Source organism: Malaclemys terrapin, chromosome 6, assembly GCF_027887155.1.
Source record: "Malaclemys terrapin pileata isolate rMalTer1 chromosome 6, rMalTer1.hap1, whole genome shotgun sequence".
In the NCBI taxonomy this organism is placed as follows: Eukaryota; Metazoa; Chordata; order Testudines; family Emydidae; genus Malaclemys; species Malaclemys terrapin.
Genome location: NC_071510.1, coordinates 99,941,832 through 99,958,477, shown reverse-complemented (window position 1 = coordinate 99,958,477; position 16,646 = coordinate 99,941,832). Strand labels below are relative to the sequence as shown.

The 16,646-nt window shown below is 44.6% G+C and overlaps 1 protein-coding gene across 6 annotated transcripts in view; it reads right to left on the bottom strand.

The window, feature by feature from the left end:
• PLPP1 (phospholipid phosphatase 1) overlaps window positions 1-16,646 on the bottom strand; it is a 125,166-nt gene that overhangs the window by 3,955 nt on the left and 104,565 nt on the right. For all 6 annotated transcript variants that reach the window (XM_054032449.1, XM_054032448.1, XM_054032452.1 and 3 more), the window contains one exon: window positions 1,089-1,265. In XM_054032449.1, the coding sequence (XP_053888424.1) occupies window positions 1,089-1,265 (177 nt within the window). The remainder of the gene's footprint in view (window positions 1-1,088; window positions 1,266-16,646) is intronic.

Below are 16,646 nucleotides of genomic sequence, written 5' to 3'. Positions count from 1 at the left end.
GTAATCTCTCTGCTGACAACTCAGATCTACCCTTTTTTTCCACGCCTGCCTTCCATACTAAAATCTCTACCCGTCTCGCACATCTTGTGGATCAAGCTCAACATGACTAACAGCTCTGAATCTCCTCTCCTGCGCTTCCCTCCTCACCTAAGCACGGGACAACACCACTATCATGTCTGTCACTCAGGCCCACAACCTGGACATCCCCGTCAACTCTGACCTCTCTCTAGGTCCCGATATCCAGGCTATGTTTAAATCTTGCAGATTCTTTCTACAGAACATCTAAGATATGGTCTTTCCTATCTCTCCATACAGCTAAGACTCATCATGTCCATTACAGGAACATCCTTTTTTCTGGTCTTGACAAACACAGCCTTCCTCTACACGCTCAAGTCAGAATGCTCCTGCAAAAATAGTTTTCCTAGCCTGTCACTTTGGCTTTGTCACCCCTATTTGTCCTCATTTTCAAAGCCCTTCACTGCCTATCACCACCCTCCCTGTCATCTCTCATTCATGACTGAGGTGACAACACTTGCCTCTGATCTACCCATGATGCTATCCTCCATTACTCGCTCGTTAAATTTTCAAACAGGCACCTTCATGCTCTCTCCCATGCTGCCCCTTGTACTTGGGAGGAGCTCCCTAATCCTCCTTCAAATTCATCTTTAAACCTCCTTTCCCATTAAGCCTACAAAAAATTTAATAGTTACAGTGCTGGTGTGTTGAGATCACTGCTTATCCGACTGGCCAGTACACTCTCATGGTTTCCTGGTACTCCCCTGTCTGTATTCCATCTGTCTTAAACCAAACAGATTGTTCCTGCCCCAAAGATCTTACACTCTGTACAGAGGCTAGCACAGCTAGGTTCCCAGTCCATTACTGGGGCTTCTACATTCTATGGTGGTAATAATGTGATCTAATTCTGTACACGTTTTCTTCTATTCCCTCCCCCAACCCTGCTACTTTTCACAGCATGTGGAAAGTCTGTACATTTCCCCCTGAACAAAGCCTAGGCTTACCACACTTGGCATGAAACCTACTTTTAAAATAGTTTTGATTCGGGCTTAGTGAACTACTTATGAACTTACGATGAGCACAGCTACCACCGCTCCCTGAAGGAGTCCAGTCAACACATCACTCCAGTGATGTTTGTAATCAGAAACACGGGAGAGACCCACGTAGATAGATGCGGCAATGAGACCAAATTGCACTGTGGGACGTACAAGTCTTGCCCAATCTCCTTTCATTCTGGCCTGAAGATAAAGCTGAAAGACAGGAAAAGTTGTTATGAAGCACCTCCGAAGCAGCTTTCATCTGGAACTGCTTGGCTGATAAGTCATGGGCCCAGGTAACTCAAGTTTAATCAGAAGTTACATGATTCAGTATTCACATTTCAGAAGTATACTATGCTCCATACCCCTGAATATTAAGTTAGTTCGAAACAACATAGTAGTTCCAGGATATCAAATCCAAGTTATGTTACTCTAGTGTAACAGCTCAGTACAACATGAAGACAGAGATTTCAGTGTTAATTCCACTATAGTCTTAATGTTTTGTATAGTTATGCTACTCCCCACCCTTAGTTTGTTATATGTTGTGTAAAGGAATATAGTCCATTAGCACTGATTTGACAAAGGGCTAAATTGTTTCAGAATTATAAGATGCTGGTGCCAGACTAAAGCCATTTAAGGAGTGGAAGAAAGACCTCAGTGAACAGTGGAGATTAGATCAATATCTATTTTTACTGATTAAAGCTAGCCAGCTCTTCCTTCATTGCTAAGCCATCTTCTTAGGCTGTTAAAATGCTGTCAGATATAACTTGCAGGGTTTCAAAAAAACTTTTCATACTCCAAACAGGAAGCAACAAAAGATAACAGTGTGAGTATAGAATACGTAATAGTTATACTCCTATATAAAAGTAGGCGTATACAGGCCTTTAATTGTCTAGACATGATTGCAATAACTAATGGTGCTAAATACAGCCTGCCACTTAGGCTACGTCTACACATACAAGCTTCCAGCAGCACAGTTGTACTGCTGTAAGAGTGCTCATGTAGCTGCGTTATGCCGATGGGAGAGAGCTCTCCCGCAGACATAATAAAACCAGTTCAATGAGCAGCGGTAGCTACGTCCGCAGGAGAGCATCCCCCCCGAGCAACAAATGTTTGGCTGACATAAGTGCTAGTGTAGACGTAAATAAAGCCCATATAATAATTGTGTAAATTCAGCATAAAATTCTGGTTCTAATTGCAAAATAGAAAGCTAATTTAGCTATTACAACGAAGGATACCAACATTCATCAGCTGTCACCACAAAACTACAAATGTGTTCAGGTTGTTTTGACAAAGTTTCAATAATGTGGCCACCTACACGTGTATTTACATCACTGGAGTTAAACTGTTGCTCTACAGCCTGCACCCCAAAAGTCATGGAATATTGGGAAAAGATTCTTAGTGTGGGGGTGGGAGGGACTAAATAAAGTTTGTGGCCATTTTTTCCTTCTCTTCCTCCCCCCCTCCCCCCTTTCCTGCCTCTTGGTGAAGCAGCTACCTTGCTGCGCATTCTGCTGCTTTAAAAAAGTTTTTAAAAAGGCATGAACACAGAGGCCTGACCTGTGATGATAAATAAATGCATCTGATGCAAGCCAAAGCCAAGTCCCAGCAGTAAGATTGAAATGCATTTTAACCTGCCTTGGCTCTAGTTATTGCCTTTGAACAGCTGATGTTTTACTCTACAGAATGTGGAAATCCTCCCCCAAGTGGAAGAGGTTTGCCAGATTCATATTAAAATGATTATACTCAGATACGGCATGAGCTATTTTAAGCATAACCGAACTTTCTAACTTCATATCAGCCTATCCTTCCATCACAGCTTTTGTGCTCCCTCCTACAAACCCCCTTCAGGAGTACAAAACACAGGTTACAAGATCTTATATGTTACCTTCCCCATATAATCCACACAAGACACTGCCTTGGTCTATCACACTCCATTATCTCCAGTACAGAAAGAGGCTAGAGACCCCATGTTCCAGCTGAGGGGAGCTTTTCTTCGGTCCATCCAACATACAACTAAGAATCCCTAGACACGCTTAAGAAATCTTGTACTGGATGTAAGCAAGAAGTTGAACACGTTATAAAGATTAGTAATGAATATACACCACAAAAAGTTTGCAAAGTGGCTTTTTAGTGATGCGGTTTTAAGCAAAACTCCTTGTTATTTCACCCCAACTATTCTGTACTGTGTTTTGTGTCTTCAGTGTTCACAAGATTTTTACAGAGCCTCTTCCAAACACAGGAAATCTAAATGCTTTATAATATATGTAAGGGGACAGTTTTGATTTTGCTTCATGGTACAACTTGAATAGTGACTGCTAGTGAACAGCAGCCATTTGGGAGCTCAGCAATAACTCAGTTTGCAACACTGAAACACATCCATTCTCAGGAAAAAAAGCACACTAGGATTACCCAATCATCTACAAGAGCTTTACAAGAAAGAGCTAATGGAGCTGGGATGTGTGCTCAGTGTCTCAAAACTGCAGCAGCAGCACTGGTCAACTGCTTAAATCTTGGTGTAAAACTTGAATTCATAACCTTGCAGTCCAGAATCTGAAGGGCTATCAACTGAGCCACACAGGATTCATGTGCTACCCTGATACACAAACAACCTATGGTCAATGCTTCCACAGCCAACTTCAAAAACCACGTGCATCTATTATAACCATTAAGTTTGTGTAAATACTTGTACAGTGTGCACACTGTACATTCAAAGGTGCTACTCCAAAGGTAAATATTTGGGGAATGTTCCATTGGTTTTTCAAAGCAACTATTACATCATCATGTTGGTATTTTCAGCCTGCTATAAAAAGCATGTCAAAAGATCAACCCTCTACAGAACCAACTTCTCCCCCCCCTCCCCCCATGGCAGGGTCAGGGTGAAATCAGTCCCAGAAAAAGAAGCATAAGCTAAGATTAATCAGAGTGTAAATACCAGACAGGTCCTCTTAGGACACCGCTTATTCTGCAGATTGGTTTCAAAACATGACTGCATTCCACATTGCCATTATTTTGCTACTGTGTATATTAACTGCCAGACAGTATAGTTTAGAGCAATATAGTATGTGAAGGGTGAAAAGCTGTAGTCTGCATCTTCAATCCAGGACATGTTTTATGTTACCTCAGCTTTCACACTAGGATAGATTCAGTGGTTCTACATGGGCCACCAGTGGTCCATACAGCACATGGCGGCCTAGAGAGTTGGCTGGTCATTCAGTGCTAACTTTCTTTTTTCTCCAGCTGCTGAAGTCCCCTGAAGACAGCTACATGTACTTGAATGCTACTTTCCTATGTAGGTCATTGATGTAGTTGGCAGAAGGATATTCTACAATCATGAATGAGATGGGAGGCGATCTATGGGATTGAGACAGTTTCCTTCAAAAAATGTGGTCTATACTGGAAGAATGTTTTGAGAGACCCTGGTGCAGATTAGCTGGTAAGAGCTTTCATTACCAGCCTACAGAAAGCGGAGCTAATGGTAAAATGCTGTCCTTGAACCTAAAGCAGAATATAGTCCCAAAGCAAAATGCTGGCCCTTTTCTGTGTAACAGACAGCTGGCAAACAGGAAGCCCAGGTTTCATGTTTAAACAGACTTTAATTCCACATTAAGAAAGTAACCACTAGCCATAGTGGTTCGAGATTTGGAAGTATCCTATAACGATGTGTCTGAGGCCGTTAGGTACATATATTTTACCCATCCTAGAGCCTTTCTGAAGGCCTGCACAGTGAAACCTACAGCAAGTTTAAAACCCTTGAGCTCTTTCACACTCCATAGCAAAAGGGGACAGAGTCCCACATTTTTCTAAGAGTAAGTTCACAACCTGGGAAGGAGGGAGAAGTCATCCCACACAGCATTTTCTTTTCAGTCACGTCACTGAAATGACTATCTGCTGCTGTAATTACTTTCAAAGAGTAACAGCTGCTGCTGAGGGTCTTGTGGCACCTTTGAGACTAACAGAAGTATTGGGAGCATAAGCTTTCGTGGGTAAGAACCTCACTTCTTCAGATGCAAGCATCTGAGGTCTTGCATCTGAAGAAGTGAGGTTCCTACCCACAAAAGCTTATGCTCCCAATACTTCTGTTAGTCTCAAAGGTGCCACAGGACCCTCTGTTGCTTTTTACAGATTCAGACGGACACGGCTACCCCTCTGATACTTGACAGCTGCTGCTGTTGATCACAAGTGCATTTTCTGATATTAAGTGTTTGCAATGGTTATTTTTCATAAGCCAGCTGCTGCAGTGGCAAATTCCATGTTATTTTTATCAGGCTGCTTTTAACTGAATTTACACTTAATAGACTTAGCCAGTGGTTTGGGTTTTTTTGCCTTCTAATCAATCACTCTTAAAAACTGAATTGAGCAATAGGAGCAAGACCTGGGTTGACATGAACAGTTTAAAAAAAGATGAACAACATTGCTTAGTGCAATAAAACAATCTTTCTCACAAGACATTAAAGGAATACAACTTCTCCCCTGTAGTCCCATAAATATACAGGTCTATGAAAGTTAAAGCCAGTTCCACATAAAATGTGTAGCCTTGTATGCATGCATAGGTGTGAATTTTATTACATTCATGGTTATAGTAACATACAATACATATATAAAATAAAGGCTTGACACTTGGAGTGTATCTGTACACGCAGACATGTCCCCTTTTGATTTATTTAGGGCCCAATTCTGCTCCTATTTGAAGTCACTGATAAAACTGCCTTCAAATGGGAACAGGATTGAATCCTGCTCCCTTTGCTGTGTTTTCCTTAAAGTGCAGTGAAAAGTTTCCTGCATAATTGGAAGCAGACTGTATTTTAGAGTTAAACATTCTGTCACTGAGCTGTGGAACTTGTCAGTAAATTTCACACAGCATTACTGCAGAAAGTATGTTAAATCACAGGATAAATCCCTGTTGGTCTATTAGGGAGGTGTGACTATATCTGAGAGAGATCCGTGTAAGAGAAAAAATACTAACTAATGCTTAAATACAGAATGCCATTCAAATATCTTAAGTAGTTCCACAAACAGCATGTATAGGTGTTGATTTGTCCATCTTCCCTCTCCTGCTGTCTTCTGTCCCTATGTAAACTGTCATTATTAAGTTACCTTAGAAATGGTAGGTGCCATAAACAGTGGTCAGCTCCCCCACTGTGCTTTTAATTTACTAAGTTCACACACACACACACACACTTTAAAGAATTTTTAGCCATTTTTCACTTAATGCTTACCCTATAATGAAAATACCACACACATGCTGAACAGAAATTTCCTCCCAGCCTATGGTCTAATACTCCATTTCTAAAAATACAACGTAGGAGCTGAAAAACAGCCACTTTGAGGTTTTTGCAAAAAGCCACAGACACAAATGGAAAGGTTTTTGCAACTAGAGAATTATTTGCTGCTGTTAAAAAATTTGTCCCTCCTCCCCTAAAAAAGAGGGGGGGACTTTAAAAATATTAGGTATTTATAAAGTTTATTTTAAGATGTGACTTCTGTTTCCCAGAGAGCAAAAATTGCTGAGATGGAATTCTGTAGCTCTACATAAGAAAATTCAGAAATCCTTTGAGAAAAATACTTTTCAAAAGACTGAAACTTTCTTTTTTCAGGCCACAAGTACAGTTACTTCATACAACCAAAAAAGGAAGAAAAATATTATAAAAACTTGACTTTGCTATACAAATGTTACTTGAAATCATTAACCATGCAATCTCCCCAGCTGCCTTATAACCCTGCCCTTAGGACACACTGTTCTTTCTTGGCCACTAAGGCTAACTCTACTAAATCCAGGTCATGTATTTAAAGCTAGCTTATACTACTTTGTGCTTCTACAGTATTCCTCAAAGCCCTTTGCAAACATTAATTAAAGAGTCTGCAGAACAGAACAGATACTCTGCAACTGAACACTGCTTTGAAACAAAACCTAAGTCAAATCATGCATTTCACCTGGCAGAGTTCAGTTATTTCAGATGTCAGTCTTCAAGAGGTTTACTGTTTCCATACAAATTTACATCAAAAAGGAAATCTCAGAATTGAATCTCTGAATTTTCCCCTACTTCGCACAAACAGCATCAATTAAAAAAAATCATAGAAGTTAGAAATACAGTAACTCCTCGCTTAACGCTGTAATTATGTTCCTGAAAAATGCTACTTTAAGCGAAATGATGTTAAGCAAATCCAATTTCCCTATAAGAATTAATGTAAATAGGGGGGAGGTTAGGTTCCAGGGAAATATTTATATATAAAGTGGTGGAGTCAGAGGGTGGAATATTTCGCAGGGAATGCCTTACTGCTAAATGATGAACTAGCACTCGGCTGAGCCCTCAAGGGTTAACACATTGTTAATGTAGCGTCACACTCTACAAGGCAGCACAAATGGAGGGAGGGGAGACAGCATGGCAGAGAGAGAGAGACACATGCATCTCCCCCTTAAGTACACTGACCCCACTCTAAGTACATTGCCTTTTTAAGTAGATCAGCAATTTTAGACAGCAGCTGCTGCCAGCAAGCTCCCTCCGTCCTGAAACCTGTCGTGTCCCCCTGTGCTCTGTGGAGATGAGGTGCAGCGGCAGGAGCAGGGAGAGGGGGACATGCTAACATTACCACCCCTCTTTGCCCCTCCCCATCCTGACACAGCAACCAGGAGGCTTCTGGGAGCAGCTCCAAGGCAGAGAGCAATAGCAGCACACCGCACTGGGGGGAGGGACAGCTGAATTGCCCGGCAATTGATAGCCTGCTGGGCCGCTGCCACACAGGGAACTTAGGGAGGCTGCCGGTCCACCCTGGTTCCAAGCCCCCACCAGCTAGCTCCAACAGGCTGCTCTTTCTGCAAACAGTGGACAAAGCAGGCAGCTGCCAAACTGTGTTATAAGGGAGCACTGCACAACTTTAAATGTGAGCATGTTCTCTAATTGATCAGCAACCAAACAACATTAACCGGGACAGCTCAGTGAGGAGTTACTGTAGAAACAACCTATTAGCTCATCCAGTCAATGTCCCAGCAAACACAGAATTATTCCCTACTATAGTGTTTCCTCCAGCCCAACTTCAGAAGTCCCAAGCAATAGAGTTTCTACAGATTCCTTGGGAAGGTCATTCCATAGCCATGTATTCTATTACACACACAGCCCTTGTACTTCACTCCTAGATTGCTGCTCTCAATAAGCATCCCACATTTCCCCTTGATTTCAGCCCATTACTCCTAGTTCTAGCCCAGCATTTCTCAAATGTGGCCACCAAGGGCTTTTCTTGTGGCCACAACCTCCTGGGCTGTGATGGGCGGGGGAGTGCAAAGTAGAGCCTCCTCCCCCTCCCTGTTGCTCCTGGATGCACCGGCCTGCTGTTGGTTGCTGGGGCCAGCAGCAGGGGTTGGGCCCTGCCCCACTCTGGAATCACCAACACTGTAGGATCAGGAAGCCAGTGAGTTCCCCACCTTCCCAGGGGTGGTGGGCTCAGGACTGGGGCTTCAGCCCTGAGGTGGTGGGACAGCAAGCTCTGGCCATGGCGCGTTGGGCTCCAGCTGCACAGTGGTAGGCCCCAGGCTCCGGCCACAAGGCTTCAGGCTCCATCCCTGAACCATGTCCTCTGGCTGCAGGGCTTCAGACTCCATCCCCTCACTGCCTCCCACCCCATCTCCCGTGGCCCCCACTGCCTTCTCCAACCCTCCATCCAGGGCTTAATTTGTCCCAAGGGCTTGCCAGGGCTAATTAAATCTGCTGTGAAAAATGATACTTGTATGTTTGTTACTATCACTTTTCACAACAGACTAGCCAGCAATAAATAAATTACAATGATTTGGGCATGTATATGTGCATATTTATTTGATTTTCCTAAAGCTAATTAAGTAGCTTAGGGGGGGAAGTGTGAGAGTGGCCACCAGCAAGAGTTGCTACCAGCAAGAGTTGCTGGCCACATTTTGAGGCAACCAAATTTTTTTTCTTGAGAACCCGTGTCTAGCCATAACTATAGACTTGTGTAGTTTACAGTAACACAGGGACAGACTGCAGGTTTCTTAGACAGGAAGACTCCCCAAGGGCTGGAGGATCTGAAGCAACACATTTGAACGTGCCTCAAACATGGGCTGAAGACAAAAAATATATGATATTTGCTTTTCTCCTCTTTCTTAAAGAATGGAGCACGTTCTTTAGCAGCCATGTCGGTGGCAGGGGTTCCCACAAGTCCCAACTTCTGGTCTTTTATGTCTGTCTTTCTCCCCACTCCAGACGACACTCAATGGGAAGTTCTTCAAGCAAACAAAAAAAAAGTCCTCCCCTCTTTCCTCATCTGAGAGGGGAGTCCATAAGGGGGGGAGGGATAGCTCAGTGGTTTGAGCATTGGCCTGCTAAACCAGGGTTGTGAGTTCAATCCTTGAGGGGGCCACTTGGGGATCTGGGGCAAAATCAGTACTTGGTACTGCTAGTGAAGGCAGGGGGCTGGACTCGCTGACCTTTCAAGGTCCCTTCCAGTTCTAGGAGATGGGATATCTCCATTATTAAAAAAAAAATAAAAAAAAAAAAGCAGAGACCAGGATGACCTGGATATCAGGCCATAAAATGGGGTCCCTCCTCTTGGGACATACTGCTTTAAGAAACTGGGTCACGCAGCTCTGGGAGCAAAGGGGCCTGCCACCGTCTCCCTTTTGACAGGTCTGCCTCTGCTGCCCGAGATGGGGCAGCCCTCTTCTTGTTCACCACCCCCTCCTGTGGCAGATTTTCCCTTTTAAAGCTTCCCCACCCTCCAGGTAGAACAATCCTCGCAGATGTGCCTCATTGGTGTTTAACAGGCCCAGAAGAACTCGTTAGTCTCCTCACTGTCAGTGTGAGGGTGTGTCCCTTCACATGCCCCACCCCTCAAGCTGGAAAGGCTGTTCTAGGGCAGCTTTGGCATGGTCCTTTCCCGCCGGGTGATATACTCTGAAACTAAGATTGTGGTGCAAGGTATAATAGCATTATACATGGGTTTAGGTCTTCCATTGTGTGAATCCAGCATGGGGAGCATAATCTGTTACAAGGGAGAAGGGGCTACCCAACAGGTAATACCCGAGGGAACCCATGGTCCAGTTTATGGGTTACACGAATAATTGAGTGAGCCTCTTCTCTAGGAAAGAGCTTCCTACTCGGGTAGAGAACTGGGTGCCCTTCTCCTCCAAAGCCTTGTGACAGTACAATGCCAAGCCCGACGTCTGAGGCACTGGTGTGCAGTCTAAGCTCCTAGGAAAAATCAGGGCTGAAGAATACAGGCATCTGGCATGGTCATGTTGTCAGTTCACTAAAAGCATCCTCATATTTCTCATCTCACTGGGTCATCTCAGAGTTGTTGCCTTTCATGAAGTCCGTAAGAAGGGCTGTGATCGAGACAAAAACGGGGATAAACCTGGTCGAGAAAATGCCTTACTTGCTTCTTTGTCTGGGGAATGCGACATGCTGTTAGGGCCTATACCTGGTTGACCACTGGTTTCATAAGGCTGCCTCCAACGCAGTATCCAAATAGGTTACTTCATCTATGGCTAACTTATGGCCAACCCTGAAAAGTAAGTCCTGCATCCTGTAGGGCTTTTAATATTGCTTGTAAGTGCTGTAGGTGGTCTTCCCAGATAGGATTATAGATGATGTCGCCTATGTAGGTTGCAGCATATTGATGGTAGGGGCTGAGGATCCTGTTCATAAGCCACTGGAAAGTTGCGGCACCTCCATGGAGGCCAAAAGGCAGTCTTGAACTGGAAGTACCCAAAAGGAGGGAGAAAGGTGTTCTCTTGGGAGTAAGGGGATAAATTCCCTTTTGTTAAGTCGATAGTGCTCAGGTGTTTCACCAGTACCTCTGCTGTATTAACTCATCTACCCTGGCATTGGGTAGGTGTTGAATTTTGAGATTGCATTGACTTTAGAAAGGTTAATTCTAACTCAAACCGAATTGTCTGGTTTGGGACTGAACTGTAGGGCTCCTCCATTCACTTTTGGATTTCATAGTTATCCTCATCTCCAGCATCGCTCGCACTTCCTCTCAGACTGTATCCCACAACCTCTGTGGTAATGGTCTAGAGCTCTCCCTGACAGCTGGCCTGGCATGGTCTATAGATGATGTTGGATGAACTGCATTCTCCTGGGCAGGTGGAAAATACCTTTGTGAAATCCAACAAATTGGAGGAGCAGCTTCCTTTGAGCAGGGGAAAGCCCTTCACCCCCCCAAGAACTGTTGTCGGTTCTTGGCTGCTGGCTACCTGGGACTCTAATTCAGATCCCTTTGGAGAGGGAGTTATCAGCAGGGCCTCCCATGTCTTCCAAAGTTTGAGAAGATTCACTTGATAGATCTTGGTTTCTTTTCTCTTCCCTGGTAGTCTTATCTCATATGACCTGCCTGACCACTTCAAACGGACCCTGCCATTGGGCCATTAGTTTAGATTCTGCTGCAGGAGAACACAGTCACCTGGTTGGAAAGTCTGTAGTCATGCCCCTCTATTGTAATTTCTTTCCTGATGAGTTGGGTCTCTCTCAAATTCTCTCTACCGAAAGCCCCTACGTTTCTGAGTTGTTCCCTTCATTGTAAAGCATATTGGGTCATGTTTAAGGCTCCTATGTCTTGTTCCTCCCAACCTTTTCATAACAAGTCCAAGACTCCTCATGGTACATGACCGCAAAGCAACTCAAACGGGAAAACCCTGTAAACATTTGCAAGACCTCCTTATGGCAAACAGGAGTGATGGGAGTAGCTGGTCCTGCTGCTTGCAGGTGTCAACAAAGCATTTCAATATTCTCTTCAGCATTTCATTAAATTGCTCTACTAGGCAATCAGTCTGTGGGTGGTACACCAAGATTTTTGGGGATGTAACCTTCAGAAGAGAACATAATTCATGCGTCAGCTGGGAGGTGAAGTTCGTCCTTATCTGTTAATATTTTGGGGGGAAATCTCACACGTGAGAAGAGCTTCAAGAGTTCTGGAGCTATCGCTGTGGCTTTCACGAAGTGCAGAAGAACAGCCTCTGGGCACCTGGTTGCATAGCAGATCACTAATATATACTGATGCCCCAAGGCAGTTTTTTCTAGGGGCTTGATCATGTCCACTGATTTCCTAAAAGGGTGACTCGATCAAGGTCAGGGACCTTTGCTGCTGCCTCGCTGACATTCCAGGTAGGAGAAACAGTATTCTCACCTCATGATGCACCCTTAGCCAGTAGAACCAGGCCACTATCCTATACAAATGTCTTCTCTCTCCGCAGGTGTACAGCACATGGGACATCGTGTACAAGCTGCAACACCGCCCAGCGGTACCTGCATGGCACCAGCAGCTGGACCCTCACCAACCCCAGCTTTCTGATGCCTTTCAATTCAACACAAGCACTCCTTCTTGAGCATGAAGAGCAGATACTGCTCACATCACAAAGGCTAAGTTAGGGTGGAGCCTCTGTCCTTGCCCAAAATTCCCACTCTGTAGGAGGGCTTCCAGGTCCCAGCTGCTTATCTCTTCTTCCCCTATGGGTATCAACAACTGTGTTGGTCTGGATGTTCCTTCTTCAGGGTCAGTGACTTCCCCAAGGCTCACCAAGCTCTGGGGAACTGGTTGTACTGATGGCCTGGATTCTCGCTTACTATCAGGCTTGTACATTAATGACTTGCAAGTAGGGTCAGTCCCAGCCTCAGCCTAGGATTATGGGGTAGGCCAATTTTTCAGGTAGGTCTGCTGTTACCACTGCAGTATGGGCTTCCATTGTCAGCTGTAGTCACTGGCTGAGGTATGTTTTGACATCACCATGTATACACTGCAGGCAGATTGTATGGTTAGGTGTGTCATCACCTCCCACCATGGAGGCCAGAACCACTGTCTGGCTGTAACTGGAGTCCAAGAGTTCTTGAACCATCTTCCCTTGGACCATCACCAGTACCATCAATTTAGGAGGAGCCTTTTTCTGTGCCCAGGTTTCTAACATCCAGCCCTGGGCACATTCACATTCTATAAAGAGGGCACTTCCTCTTTATGTGTCGGACCACAAGAATAGCACACGAATGGGCTGGTGACACCAGCATCTTTCCTAGGTGAGTGCGGGCCTGGTCATGGGGTGGCTGCAGATGCACCCTGCTCCCATTATTTGAGGTGCCTAGCCTGGACTACCCATGGTCCAAAGGGTAGTCTGATCATCTGGGAGGATGCCTTCGGGGCTGAGCCCCTCAGAGAGACTGTTGCTAATTCTGGCTCACTGCCCCTTCCCCCAGGTCTCTTGCTGCTCCATCTCCCACCCTGTTGAGTCCTGGGGTAATTCTACCTCTGGTAATCCTTTGGCTTGTTGAAAGTCCTCCATTAGCCTTACCGTTTCTGATAATATCCCCAGGCAGTGCTGTAGTGCCCACTCCTTGCCTGTCACAGGTAAGATCTTTATGAATTGTTCTGGTCTCTGTCACCTGGGCCCCTAATTACTCCTCTGGATGGAGCCACTTCCAACAGTGCTCTCCCAACTGTTTCACTACTATCTCGGGTATGGCCCCCTACGGGTAGCTCACTGCTCTGAACAGCTGATGGTGTGTCTCTCCTCAGAAATATCCAAGTAGTCCAAAGTGGTGGACTTTACTTGTTTGTAGTCTTCTGCCCTCTCCAAATCTAGATTACCAGACTGGACCCATTATGTATGAGGCCAGGATCAAAGCACATTGTTCAGGGGCCACTGGGCTGCTAGTGCCACCCTCTCAAATATAACTAGGAAGGTTTTTGGGTCATCGTCCGGCTCCATCTTAGTTAGCTTTACTGGTACTGTTGGGGGAACCCCCTTGATGGATACATGACCTGCTGGAACTCTCTGGAGGTGTAGAGGTGGCACTATTTGCTGCATCATCTCCTGCTGCTGGGCCATCAGTTCCCTCAACAGTTGTTGTTGTGTGATCTAAACTTGCTGCTAGGTGGTTCACTGCTGCAGCAGTTATTGTTGGAAACGCTATTGCTGAGCAGCTTATGGTTGCTGCGTCTCTGTAAGCACTTATCCCACTGTTTCAGTTTCATCTTGCATGGAGCAGCTGAGTGCTAGCCTCTCTAGCAAATGAAGCGGTCACAGGGGGCTGAACAGCCTGTAAAACTTTCGGAGGTGGGAGAACATAGAGATCTCCTTCCCTAGAACTCCTGCCAGCAGATGCAGAGCAGCAGGAAGCAGCCAAAGGGAGTGCAGAGGTTCTTTCATCTCTATGCACCCCCATCTGAGAACCCTCAAGTCTCTTGTGGCTGCATTCCCCACCAATAGCCATTGGTGCAGACCTCAAGAGGACAGCCCGACTCCTGTGAGCATTAGGAGGGTAACAGGAAAGATCTCCACTCCTAGGCATTTCCTGGGCTCTGCAGGAAGGAAGCTGTAATAGTGAGGGTCCACAAAGGGTTTGCAAAAAAGAGAGACTCCTTCTTGCAGACCTTAAGGTGTCTGTAGCATAGAGACCTCGCCACAGGAGGATGGGTGGGAGTGTATTTAGCCAAAGACCTTGACCTATAGAACAAAGGGGCATTTTCCCTTTTCTTTCCTCCTAAAGTTTGCTGGACTAGGCCTCTTGTGGACCTCCTGTGGCTTACTGCAATAGGGGCTGCTTCTTCTGTGGGCCCTAGAACTGTAAAAATGACGGAGATTCCAAACAAAAGACTTTTTTGTTAAGGCAAAGTTAAGACTGTAGGCACATACCCACATACTGAGGGTATAGTGCCTGGACAAACCTTGGAATTAAAAAATAAATCAAGAAACCCAGCAAATTCAGAAGTAGGGTCGCGCTTCTCAAACAAAGTGTGGACTCTCAAATAGCCATAACTTTCATTCTGCCCCAGTAATAACAAAAAGACAAGCGGCTTCTAAAGTCCATAATCCCCACTTCCCCCCAGAATGACTACAGGTTAATGCAAATGTTCCATACATCATAACTTAGAACAGCACGAACTTTTATGCCACAGTGTTGCATATGTGAATACATACAAGAGCTCTGAGCACATTCACAACAGACCACTTCCATGATACAGCATTAGCAGAGAATGATGTATGCAGTTTACCACCTGGGCACCTCTTTAAGCTCGATCTGAGACGCAACATATTAATATGAAATTTAAAATGATTGTTGCATCATCATCATCTGTCCCCCCTATAATTTCACCAATACACTCATAATCGAAGTACAAACAACAGAGGCACAAGAATTAGTGTTTCATTACACCATGTTGTAAAAACACAAGGCAGAGTTAAGACTGACTGATTTTGAGTGACTCAGTGCCCTATTTGAGAAGTGCAATGTGACAGTTAACTCGATCTCCTGGTTTTCTACCTAAAAAAAACCTTCATTCCTGAAATGCTCCATGCTCACAATACTGTTGGGTGTCTGCAGTGTTAGCTTCATCCTTTTTGTGGGGGATACAACTATGCATTGCAACACTTCAGTATTCGTTTGCCTCAGCTTTTGTCCTTGTCTGTGAAGCAACCGCTAAAAAAAAATAGTAAGTATATCAGCCTATCATATCAGAGCAGTAGTAAGTCATCGTGACCACATAGGCAAGAGCAGACTCCAGATGATAGATTCTGTGTCAACCAAGACATGCTGGAACATATTTCAGTATTTCCCTCATTTTTACAAGGGTGTGAATCATACCACACAAACCACTTATGTTACTAAGCTAGTGACTGGACTCATTCAAAAAAAAGCCCCACCAATAGAAGGTGAAATAGCTTCATGCTGGAAGTCCAACTAAAAATGCTTGAAATTTTTTTTCAGCTGTCTGTGCAAAGCAGAAATTGCTTCTCTAAAACAATGCAATGGACATGAGCTACTTAGTTAATTACAAATGCAATGTTTGGCCATTTTCTAACAGCAGAAAACAAACACCACATTTTCTTTGTGTCTGAAGGAGAGAAACTCTTCTATTGTGTCCATCAGGTCACAGAGCCCTGAAATAAAGGGAGGAGAGCACTGCAGGCATTCCTTTCTTCATAACACCACAGGTCACTTCACAAGATCCCCATCACTGCTGATAACCATAATTCCAGAAGACCTGCAAATAACTTCTATTTTAGTCAAGTCAGGACAGCTACTGAGCAGCGACTGTTTGACTAATCTGGATCAGATGCATGAAGACAGCAGTGGTTTAACCAATATAAGGAATCTAAATGTACCTATATTAATGACTACCATTTGGGGGACAAATGTAAACCTAGCCTCCTGACATAGTTGGTTCCCTCTCCAATGTAAATATTTACATTTTCATCTGTGCTCCAGAACCATACCTTCGCAGTACATGGTGCTGGGAGTCAGCATTGTTTTGTGCTATCTGCACCAAGAAATGTCTTTTTATTTGTCAAGGACAGCTAGGTCCTCAAATACTGTGCAGACATAGGGCCACATTCTGGGGATCATTTCCTTCTCTAGCTAGCAAAATTCAGGGGTGGGGCAGCAGAACCGTAAGCCACTTTGGGCATGTCATCACTAGAGTAAACCATGGCTCTTACTTGGGTGTACCTCTAGTCTCTCTCCTATCCAGACACAAAACCGTCTCACCAATTTTAATGGGGCTTTCAACCAGGGCTAGCTAGCATGGCTGGGGATATGGGTTAGAGCACGGATTCTGCTTTCACTCTGGCTGGAACCCACCCCCTTTGCAGCGAGGACA